At 55.2% G+C, this 11,470-nt stretch overlaps 1 protein-coding gene across 1 annotated transcript; it reads left to right on the top strand.

Moving 5' to 3' along the window:
• The first annotated feature begins 1,188 nt into the window (after window positions 1-1,188).
• MTFP1 (mitochondrial fission process 1) lies at window positions 1,189-4,462 on the top strand. Its single transcript, XM_006213505.4, has 4 exons — window positions 1,189-1,406; window positions 2,158-2,285; window positions 2,631-2,863; window positions 3,833-4,462. The coding sequence occupies exons 1-4, from the start codon at window positions 1,340-1,342 to the stop codon at window positions 3,903-3,905; spliced, it is 501 nt and encodes a 166-aa protein (XP_006213567.1). The 5' UTR covers window positions 1,189-1,339; the 3' UTR covers window positions 3,906-4,462.
• Window positions 4,463-11,470: the final 7,008 nt, after the last annotated feature.

Genomic DNA, 11,470 nt, shown 5'->3' with positions numbered 1-11,470 from the left:
TGCCAATGTTTCCGGGGCTAGGGATCGCCTAGGCCCCCTAGCCCAACTTCCTGCAAGATTACCGATGAATTGGCTGTACTACAGGATCTTACAAAGATAGACTCCCAGGGCTGCAAACAAGGGCCCTCTGTAGGGAGCCTATGATCTTTATTTGATGATAATAAATTTCTTTAGTGAGCGCGTACTGGGTACCACGCAAAAGCCCTGTGCTTACCGCCTTGGGTAATTGCAAAGATTCAAAGAAATATCATGCAGAGCAGTTAGCTTACAAGTATACGCTAAGTAAATATTAGATACTCTAATTTTTTCACAGACGTGGCCGACAGTTAATAAGCGACGCAACTGGGATTTGGACCTAGGACTGCCTGTCATTAAAGGCCGTGCCTTTGCTCGCCTATACCCCCAAAGGATTCACAGAGCTATAGTGGGTAAACTGAGGTCCAGCAGAGGAAGAGTTTCCTCTTTAGTAATCAACCCCAAGTCTCTTCATTCTGTTCTGCTCATTTTCCTCAAGTTTTGTACCCCAGCCTCATTCATTTATTCATTCATTCAAAGTTCTTTTTTCAAGAGGCTCGGTCCAGTTAAACCCCCGTGCTAGACAGATGAGCAATGGCACCTGCCAGGAAGGGGCATCCAAGCATCCACCTCACCAGGATGCTCACCATTTGCTTCCCTAGCCTCATATACTGAACTCACCTAAAGAGCATGGGAATTGGAGCAGCGCTACCTGGAATCAAATGCCAGCTTCTCTACTCAGCAGTTGTATGACTTAGGAAAGTGACCTATTTTTCCTGTCTCTATTCCTCATCTATAAAATGGGGCAGGGTGGGGGGATGTCCCAGGCTGGTGGGAGGGTTTAAAGAAGAGATCCGACTAGAGTCCTTGGCTAACAGTCTGGCCAGTAGTATAAACTCAACAAATGATGACTGTATAATCAATCCGCGAAACCATCCCAGGAATGAACCTGTCCTGTTCCCCATGTAACAAATGAATAAAGAGAGGCTCAGAAAAGTACGGACTTGCCCGAGGTCACACAGCTATGAAATGCAGCATCTCGTATTTGAACCTCTGTCTCTTTGGCTCCAGCGCTACAGTCAGTGCTGGAAGAGGATCACTCAATTCCAGAGAAGACATGAAGAAAATTAATCTGCAAAACGCAAGCCTTGGAAAGGGGTGCCAGTGCGCGGGGGAATTTGCAGACGCTCCCTGCTGGCGGGGACAGCACGACCTGTCCTTCAGTCCCTGACCTTCGGCCGGTCCCGCCGCCACGGACCGCAGGGCTGGTGGAAGCCGAGGCGGTAGGACCCGCTGCAGTGGCTGAGGCCGAAGCGGAAGCGCCATGTCCGAGATGCCCCCGCGGGGGGCCGAGCGCGACCTTTTCCGGGACACGTGGGTGCGGTACCTGGGTGAGCGCTGGCGAGGGGCACCGCGACCCCACATCACGTGGCTGGGGAAGGAGGGGTTGCCAAACGCCGCTCAGGGACCTGGAGAAGGTGGGAGGATCTTAGTTTTCATTCAGCCAGGGCAGAGACTGGGCTCAGAGAGGTCTCTGGACTTGCTCAAGGTCACACAGCTCTGGTCTACCCAGCCCTGCCCTCCGGGTCTGCTGGTCTATCTCCCAGGCGGGAGCTGCAACCCAGCTGGGAGGAACAGGGTGAGCTGACTGCCCTCTCTGGATGCCCGGGCAGTGGTTGTGGAGTCAGGGTATCTGGACTCCCATCTTGGCTTCTCCCTGTTTCTGTCTGAGCCTCAGTTTCCAACTTAGCAAAAAGGGATGAGCACAGGGTCTCTCTCACTGAGTGATCGTGAGGGCAGAATGAGATAAGGTGCAGAGAGGCCAGGCATATGGTGAGTGGGGCTGCCTTTAGTGAGTCTCTCTCACTGCCTGTTCTCCCATCAGCTCAGATGCTCCCAGAACCCAGTCTGTGAAGGCAAGTGAGTGATGAGAAAGGTGGCGGTACTCAACTCTCCTACACGGGGAGAGTCGGGGTGGGCATCATGGGTGCCATTTTATAGGCCAGGAGAAAGGCTTAGAGGGGTAAAATCACTTGTCTAAGGTCACCCAGTTACTGCTTGGCAGGCTAAGAACCATCTCCTCCAGTGTCCCCTCGTGGAACAACCCACGGGCTTGGGAATTAAACGTCCCCTCCCCACCAGGCTACGCCAATGAAGTAGGGGAGGCCTTCCGCTCCCTGGTACCAGCAGCTGTTGTGTGGCTGAGCTATGGTGTGTCCAGCTCCTATGTGCTGGCCGATGCCATCGACAAGGGCAAGAAGGCAAGAGATGTGAGTGTTAACCTGCCCTTCAACCCCCACCCCAGTTCACTCCCACTGTGGTCAGTCCACAGCCTTGCATGTGGTTAAGTCCCTGCGGGACAGTCCAATACCCCAGTCCCATATGTAGAAGGTGCACCCTGTCCCCCGCCCTGCATGTGGCATAGTCTCTATCCCAGTCCTGGTTGTGAACGAGTCCACCCTCAGCCCTGCTTTGGTCAAGTCCAGAACCCAACACTAGTGTGGCTCTCTCCCCACCCCCTTCACTTCCCTCCCCCTGGTCCAGCCTCATGCCTCTTGTCCACAAGCTTTCCCACCTCTGCCCCTTCTGGATGAAGTGTCTCTTGTGCTTACCAGATGCCGAGCCCTGAGGCAGGCCGCAGCACCAGGGTGACCGTGGCCGTGGTGGACACCTTCATGTGGCAGGCTCTGGCCTCTGTGGCCATCCCAGGCTTCACTATCAACCGTGTGTGTGCTGCTTCTCTCTACGTCCTGGGCACTGCCACCCGCTGGCCTCTGGCTGTCCGCAAGTGGACCACCACCGCACTGGGGCTACTGGTCATCCCCATTATCATCCACCCCATTGACAGGTAGGTGCCCCTCCCAGCCTCGGGATCATCCACCCTACAGGTGGAGATAAGCTTTGAGAGGTGTGGGCTGTACCCACTTTTCACAAAACAATAGCAGCAGGGGCAGGGCTGGCACCTGGGGCTCCTGAGGGAGAAAGGACAGCCTATGCCCTTGATATATGAACTGGCAGGTGCTCTGGCAATAAAGGTGGGGGTGCCTTGAGAGTATGAGATACAGGACAAGTACATTCCCAGAAGGAAAACCCAGTTTTAGAAAACAACCAGAGGCAGGAAGGAACAGGTGCACCCTGGAGGGGGTGGATTTGGGGAAGTTTTGGCAAGAGAAGCCCAGCTGAACCTGGGTTAAGTAAAATAAGAATTGTTTCTTGAAACTGCAAAGTCTAGAGTTATGCTACTTTTAGGCATATCTGGATCTAGGTTCCCAAATAATGTCATTAGGGGTCTGGGTCTCCCCATCCTGCTGCCCTTCTCCCCACCTCACCCCATGTTTGATTCACTCACTTTCCTTTTATGGGAGCAGAGGTGGCTCCCAGCAGCTCCCAGCTTCCCTCCTACCAGTTTAGCAAACCCCATAAGAAGCTTAATAGTCACAGCAAAAATCCCAAGGAAATCTGCCATTGGTCCATCCTGGATTGGGTGCCCACCCTTGAACAAGTTTCCCTTTCCTGATTGGCCGGGCTTGGGTCATGTGCCTGCTCTTAGTACCAGAGAAGGGGCCAATCTGACCAACAGAGTGGGAAGAGGAGTCTTTCCCCAAGGGAACATAGCTGACCCTGAGGCCCTGCAGAATTCTTTACCCTCCCTGTGCCTCAGTTTTCCCAACTGAATAAAGAAGAGGATGATGGCTACCACCTGGATGGCACTTGTATCCTGTGTCCAGGAGTCTCTTCCCTAGCCCTGACCTCCTGCCTCCCATTCCCCCATTAGCATCCCTTGATCGCCTGCTCATGGCCCTCCACTGCCCCACAGGTCAGTGGACTTCCTCCTGGACTCCAGCCTGCGCAAGCTCTACCCCTCAGTGGAGAAGCCCAGCTCCTCCTGACCCCACCTTGGTACCTGGCCTATGGGTTGGCTCATCCCTGCTCTGTTCCAACTCCCTCCTCCTGCCAGGGGATGTGGATGCCTGGCTCCCTGGGGTCTGAAGCCCTGGCACCTGAATGGGTTTAAGCTGGATGGAAATTGAGAGACAAGGACCTCGGAGCAGCAGCTGCAGTGACTCACAGACAGGACTTGAACCCCATCTGCTTTCATGGAATCTGCGATACTGAGCCGGACTGGACTCTTGGTGGTCCCAGCTCTGTCTTTTGACAGGCAAGTAACATCCTCCCATGGAGGGTAAGGAGACTGAGGTCCAGACAAAGCAAGAGATATGGCCAAGATCACTTGCAAGCTGGGGACCCAGGACTCCCACCAGCTGGGCCGGGTCACCCTGTGGCAGCGTGGTTGACGGAGGAGCAGCAGGCACTGGGGGAAATGCAGGAATGCAGTAGCAGGACCCTGAGGATGGAGTCTCTGTCAGCCCCTTCCTGGTGAAGGGGCTGCTGGGGCCTGGCTGGAAGGCAGGACAGCTCCCGGTCCAATAAATCCTCAAGAAGTTGAGTTTTCTCTTTTTCTGTTGGGGATGAGCTGGGATGTGGTGGGGAGCAGGGCTGGGGGCCCTCAGAGGTGGCGGCTGACGTCTTCTGCCCCACATCACTCACAGTGGCCAGCACTGGGCCTGTCAGGTACCTCCCCGCCCACCAGTGCTCCCCTGCAGATGCCTGGGATTCCACCTTGGTGCTGCCAGCCTCCTTTGGGGTAGGTACTGCCCTCTTCCCGCAAGCCTCCTAAAATATTCACACCACCGGGGGGGGGGCAATCTGTTGGGCAGATATCACCTGAGCCTGAAGAGACCCGAGAGGAAGACAGTCCCCATTTGAGTATCACATGGGACTCTCCTGAGGGAACCCAGCAGTCCTGGAGAAAAAGGAGTGACCCAGGGGCTGTCCCTGGGATGAGGGGGTGACCCATTCTTCTTAGAGCCTCTCCTGAGCTGCTGGGCCTGGGAGTGCTGAGGGGGCCATTCCTCCGGATTCTGGGCCAGTTCAAGGGTTGGGAGGGAGGGAGGAGGGGAGGGGTGTGGAGCACAGGGCAGAAGCAGACCTGGACCCCTCAGCCCTACCCTAAGCTGCAGATCAGTTCTAGCCCTGCCCCTCACAGCCCAAGTGCAGACGGGAAGTCTAACTCCACCCTTCTTCCCAGTAGCTGCCCTGTACCTGGGTGGGGATTTGTGGGGGCCAAGGGGCCAGGCAGGACCACTGGTGAGACAGGATGGGGGTTCTGAGGGTTTCTGCAGCTGCAAGGTAAGTCTGATGGCCTGCCCCCGAGCTGGGGGTCCATGAGGGGGTGGGGTGGGCCTTTCTCTGCCACTTTCTCACCCCACACAGGCAAGGTCCCTTTCCAAGCCCCCCCGACCTCCTGCCCAGTCTCCTGATGCTCCCCCTGGCTCCCTTAAATTCTCTGAGCCCCCTCACTCCCCAGTCCTCTGTGCCTTCTCTCTCACTCCTCTCCAGCCCAGCACCCTCCCATCTCCCCCCAGAGCCACACCCATACCTGCATCCCTAAGACACCTGAGTTCTGCCACCAATTCCTTGCTCACTCACTCTCCACCTTCCATCCTTGGGGCCGTCTTTAAAGCTGGGAGCCACCCAGGGCAGAGTGTAAGCTCTCAGCCCTGCCCCAGCCCTCGTGTCCCTCCCTATCACCTGCCCTCCCATGCCTTCCACTGCTCCTCAGCTGGAAATCCTTTTCATCTTGGCCAGAGCTGAGCATCCTTCAGGACCAGCCCCAAGGCCCCTTCTGTTGTTGCCCCTTAGCTCTTCCCTGCTGTGGGCCCCCTCTAGCCTTGACTGTCCCACTGGTGGCCCTGCCTTGTAAAGAATTACGAGGGGGCAAGTTTGCAGATGTCTGGCACATGGTAGGTGCTCACACAAGGTGCTTATAGGCATCCTCAGGCCAGGCTGGTGGGGATGAGGTCTGTGACAGCCTGGCTTTGGGGAGAGAGGCTCCCCCCACTACACATACCCCTTCCCTGCTCCATCCTGGAGATGCAGTGGTTGAAGGCGGGGGTCAGGTCAGGAGGATGTTTCTGGACAGGCTCTGCTGGCCATGTCCTCACTGAGGTCATTCTCTGGCCGTGCCAGCCTGGGTCAGACTGCCAGAGGACAGCCTCCTGCAGGAATGTAATCAGACAGATGTCCTCCTGGCAGTGATGCAGGAATCCCAGCCTGATGTCCACCACCTGCATCTTGGCACCTGCACTCCTTCCTTGGTCCCTGTCACGCCTCGCTACGTGGTTTTCCTTGCACCACTCAAAGCTTGTAGCTCCACCCCACTGGTGAGACCCGTAGGGACAGGCTGCCTGCCAGGAGTTTGGGGTGCCTGGGAGATTCTGAGGGGCGCAGCGGAGCTGGAGTGTCTAGGCTTCCTGCCCCGAGAGATCTCCGAGGACTTCAGCCTTAACTCCTGTGAGTGGAAGCAGGTGCCCTCAGGGTCTGGGTCCCCTCACTCCTCACCTTCCAAAGATCCCTCGGCCTGCATCTCTGTCACCATAGGTTTATGTCCACTGCCAGCTGCTGGTCTGGGACCCAAAGGTCCTATCTGATGCTGCCAAGAAGGCCTGTTCCTTCCATGGGGACAGAAACAGGTGATGCACGTTCAGTGAAGGTGTACTCACACCCCACCCTATAGCCTGCATCTGATGTACATGACCTTGCTTAATTGCCTGTGGTTCAGATTAACTTGCCAAAGATCTCAACCCTCCTGCAGTAGTTCCTGGAGTGGGTAGCATGAGGTATGTTGGGAATAGAGACTTTTGACTCTGACGCAGACCCAGGTTCGAATCCCAGATTGTTGGCTGTGACATCATGGGCAAGTTACTGACCTTTTACAGCCTCCATGTTTTTAAATTATTAAATGCAGGCTGGCCCATGGTCTCCTGCCCCCACCCTGGTCTCGGGTGGACTGACTTAAGCAGAACCTTCTCTGCTCCATCCTCGACCTCCCGCTAGGTGGGAACTTCTGGACGATGCCTCCTGAGCTGTATGTGTGACTGTTGTGAGGTTAACTTGTCCAGCCCTCCAGCCACCACATCAAAGAGCCCTGGCAGGTAGGAGGTCCCAGGGTGTCCCTGGCAGCTGTCACCCAGACCCATCCCTGTCCCTGCCTCTCCGGGCCCTGACCAGCCTCTGCCTCCTATACCAGGCAGCCTCCCCAGCTCGCTGACAGTGATGACAGGTTTCCTCCCACCTCTGGCTGCTACCCCAGTGCCAGGTGCTTGGGCTCAGGCCCCTCTCTTCCCTGGCTGCTCCCCCTTGCTCCTAAAGCTTCTCTTCCCAGTCCTCTGTCTGCCACCACATCTCCTATCTGTCCCCTCCAGGTCTGGATGAGGGCGGCAGCCTCCAGCTTGCCCCGCTCCAAGCTGCTCTATCTGGCCAAACCCTTCTTAAAATGCTCAGAACAGACTCCAGACTCCCTGCGGTGGCTCTCAGAGCCCTGCGTGACCTGGATGGTCCCCCACACCGCTCCCCCAAATCTTCATTCCAGCTATCCTGTCTTTTGTTCCTTGAATCCCGTGTTTCTCTTGACTGGGCTTTCGCATGTACTGCTCCTTCCAACTGGGACACTCCCTTCTAGCCTCCCTCAGCCCCTCCTGCAGGCCGACTCACCCCGCTCTGACTACAATCCACTCCTCCCTTAGTTCACCCCCTCAAGGTAGCCTCTGACCCCCTAGGGCCGGCTTGGGAGCCTCCTGCCCAGAGGAGGCTGTGCTAATGGCCTGTAGAGACCTTGGCCTCGCCCTCTGTGAGCCCCTATGGCCAGGGCCTGGGACACTCCTGGAGGCAGCAGCCCCAACTCTCTCCCAGCTTCTTGCGCACATCAGCTGTGTGGCTTTGAGCCAGCGGGAGTTTCAATGGCCTCTCGGTAAAGTAGGAGTAATGACAGACAGTCCCCGCACCAGCTGGTGAGACCAGAAGTGAGAGGCCAAAGCCCCTAGCAGAGATTGGGTAGTTGCCCCTCCCAGGCAGCCCAGTCCAGCTTCTATACTGAACCCTCCGAGCTAGGGTTGGACATACCAAATGAAGTAATAGGATGCACAATTAGATTTTTTTTGGTTTGATTTAAACAACAAATAATACTTTAGTATAATCATGTCCCTAATATTACATGGAGCATATGTACACTGAAAAATTTTCATTGTTTATCTGAAATTCAAATTTAACTGGGCATCCTGTGTTTTATCTGCAACTCTACTCTGGGGGGCCATCCATGGAGCTGGAATGCCTCCCCCAAACACCCCAGCCCTGTAGAGGCAGGAAGCACTCTCCTCAGCCTGCATCTTTCCTGGGCAGGGGACAGGGGACAGTTCTTAGCGACTGGGCTAAAATCCCATTTGATGGTCAGGGAAACAGATGCAGAGGTCAATCAGACTGAAGGTGGCAGATGCTGGGTGTAATAGGAAATTGCTTTCCTGGGGCCTGAGAGGATGAGGCAGATCCCTGCTGGGATTGGGTGGTAGTCAGGGGTGGGGTGGGGGCGGGTGGAGAGATGTCTTTTCCCACCCCCAGACCTGGTGGCCTTTGTCCTGGGGCATGCTGGGAGTTGGGTCCCCGGCTTCAAGCAATGCTCAGGCTCACCACAAGGAGGCAGCACCTCCCTATGCACCCACCTTGGCTGATTCAAAAGCCTCCAGGGTGATTGAACGGCTCCTAGTTCGCCAGGTCCTCTGCTAAGCACTTCCTGAAATGTGGCTCATTTACTCTTTACAACCACATGTGGTTGGGTCCCTGTTTTGTGAAGTGGGAGTCATCCCAATCCCCCTCCTCCCCCCGTCCCTCCCAGCCCAGTACTGCCTCCCAGCCAGTGGCTCTCTGCAGAGTCAGAGCTGACTCACGTGCTGGGTGACCTTGGGCAAGTTATCTAACCTCTCTGAGCCGTGGTTTCTACATTGTACAGTTCTCCGTAATAACCCTCTGAAGCTGCTGCAAGGATTACAGAAGAAATGGTTTGCAAAGAGGTCAGCCAGCATTGGGTTCACAGAGTTATTTAATCACTATTATGATTGTAGCAAGAGACATCCATTTCAAGGGCAAATAAATGGTAATTGTGCCATTAGATGACTAACCTAGAGAGAAAATAGGCTAATTACATGGTTCAGGGATCCCAATCCTAAGAATTTATTCAGAGACAATAATAGGATGGTGATCCAAAGATGTGCCTCTGAGAGTGATCATATGGTTTTATTTTTACAAACTAAAACCTTGGGCACTCTTTAAAGGCCCAGTGCATAAAGGAACATTCTTCTGATCTGATCCTGCTGGTGGCTGACTCTCCCCGAGTCCCTCCTCTGTTCTGATACCTTCCATGACTCCTGACAGCTCTCAGGGTCCAGTCCTAACACCTCAGCCTGGCACTCAGAGAGTCCAGGTCTTCGCAGTCTCATCCCTCACTGTGACACACCCATGCCACCCTGACCCCTCTCCCAGCACATCCAGCCTCTGTGCCTTTGCTCAGGCCATGCCAGCTGCCAGGAACGCCCTCCCCACTCCCACTTCCCTCTGTTCTCTGCCTTCAAGGTCCATCTTTAGTGGTACCTGTTCCTTGAATCCTCCCCAGCTTCTCCCAGACAGAATCATCTTCATATTTCTCCTTCCCCTTGGACAAGAGTCATCAAATGACACCCACATGGATGTTCTATGTGCCAGGCCCTACACTAAGCACTGCTATGGAACCTTCATAATACCTTCTGTAATAGGTGCCGCCATTATCATCCTACAGATGAGAAAGTTAAGTCAGCTCTCTTACTATCCTTATTAGATCCCGTGTGAGTGAGGAGGGCTTCAGAGCCTTTTCTAAAATCAGAAGGCACTGCAGGCAGGTGGAGGGGCAGAGGTAGGGGAACATGGAAATGCTTGGCCTGGCCCAGCTCAGCCGTGCCGTAGGCTCACCTGTGGGCTCCAGGTGAGGCTCATTTCTTCCTCAGCCTCCTCTGGGCCAATTTAAGGAGGCTTGTGAGGGGTGGACAATGTTTCTTCTCATTATGGCTGCCCCCAGGGGGCTTCTGCAGGTTGTTGCTCTGATCTTGCTTCTTGGTAAGGGCCGGGCAATGGGTCTCCCTTGGGAGTGGGGGTGATGGTGGTGGGGCCTTTCTCTTGTCCTCCCCACCCCTGAGCTGAGCCTCCTCCTGCTAGCAGTGCATCTGGTGAGCCCCCTCCAGATAATTCATCCCAGCACACCTGGCCTGGGCCACCACAGGAGCTGGAATCAGCATCCTAGGGATACTGGGAGGAGGGGACTTCCTTTCTGATGGCCAGTGAGTCACTCTGTCGGGTGTCCTCCAACACTCAGCCCCACCTCCCAAAGCCCCGTGGGGTCCCTTCCTGCCTCCCCCACCGAGAGCCTAGGACACCAGGGCCCTGGGTCACCTCCTCCTCTGCCTCCCTGACCTTCACCCTGCACCTGGGGATCCTTTCAGCCTTGTCCCAGGCTGAGCAGGAACCTCCTGAGTCCAGGGCAGTCCTGCTTTTTAAGGTTTGCACTCCCTGGCCAGGCCAAACTCAAGGGTAGGGGTTCACTCCCATCCTGCACACTTGGCCTCTAAGGCAGAGCCTGGCATGCTGTATGTAGATGCTCAGCAAACACTAAACAACTGCCTTAAATTCTTCTTTTTAAAAAACCCTCCAGCTTCTTTTGGGTATTTGGTCTGCCCTAGACCCTCTGGTTCAAGATAATCCCTCTTAGAGGCAGCATGGCAAGGTGGTCAGGAGCCCAAACAGTAAAAAGAATCAGCTGGAGACCATGCAGGGCTGAGTCTGCCTACACACAGGCCAGCTGCTCACACTGACACAGAGTTACTTGTAGGGCTAGGGTAAAGGTAAACTTAGCTTTTATTTTAATACCATTTGGTATCGTCTGAATCTTGCCATCTAACAACTCCAATCTTTAAATATTTCTGGAAGAGCCCTTGCTTGGGAGTTTGAATCTAAGTTCTGCAGCTAATAGCTGCATGTAACCTTAGGCAGAGGGTAGCAGGACTTCCCAACCTCAGTTTCCACATCTGTAAAATAGGGGCAGTTGTGTGGTCCACATGGGATATGTGGAATAGCCCCCAGTGGCAGCTGGGAGGATGCTGAGAGCTGGTCAGGCTTATCTGAGCAGCTTATCCAGTCCTCCCACTCCCATTACCCACCTCTAGAGGAACTTGCCCAGGCCTTGCCCTCCAGTCTGACTGTGGAGACCCACCAGACCCCCTTGACCTGTAGTGCCTCTCCCTTGGCAGCCCCCCAGCCCAGGCTGCTCCTCGGGGGGCAGGCAAACAGCTCTCCTGCAGCTAGCCCATCGTGGACCCTGCCCAACACCCCCTCCAAGGACTCCTCAGCCCTCAACACACAGCCCCTGCAGGTGACCCTCCCGATACCGCCTGGTGAGTCTTGGCCTGGTGTGTATGGAGGGGATGGAGAGTGAACCCCTGAGGACTTCCCAGGGAGGTCAGAATGTGGGCCATGTACACCATCCTGTTCCTGGCCTCAGTCTTCCACCCCTGGTGGGACAGGTGTGCACCCATTTGGT

The sequence above is a fragment of the Vicugna pacos genome, chromosome 32 (assembly GCF_048564905.1).
Source record: "Vicugna pacos chromosome 32, VicPac4, whole genome shotgun sequence".
Taxonomy (NCBI): Eukaryota; Metazoa; Chordata; class Mammalia; order Artiodactyla; family Camelidae; genus Vicugna; species Vicugna pacos.
Note: the sequence above shows the minus strand (reverse complement) of the source record. Positions and strands in the feature narration are given on the sequence as shown.

Bases quoted from the DNA above. Each gene is read 5' to 3' on its own strand.
- MTFP1 (XM_006213505.4), top strand. From the start codon at position 1,340: ATGTCCGAGATGCCCCCGCGGGGGGCCGAGCGCGACCTTTTCCGGGAC. The intron at 2,286-2,630 runs GTGAGTGTTAAC...TGTGCTTACCAG, and splicing joins AGGGCAAGAAGGCAAGAGAT to ATGCCGAGCCCTGAGGCAGG. The intron at 2,864-3,832 runs GTAGGTGCCCCT...ACTGCCCCACAG, and splicing joins ATCATCCACCCCATTGACAG to GTCAGTGGACTTCCTCCTGG.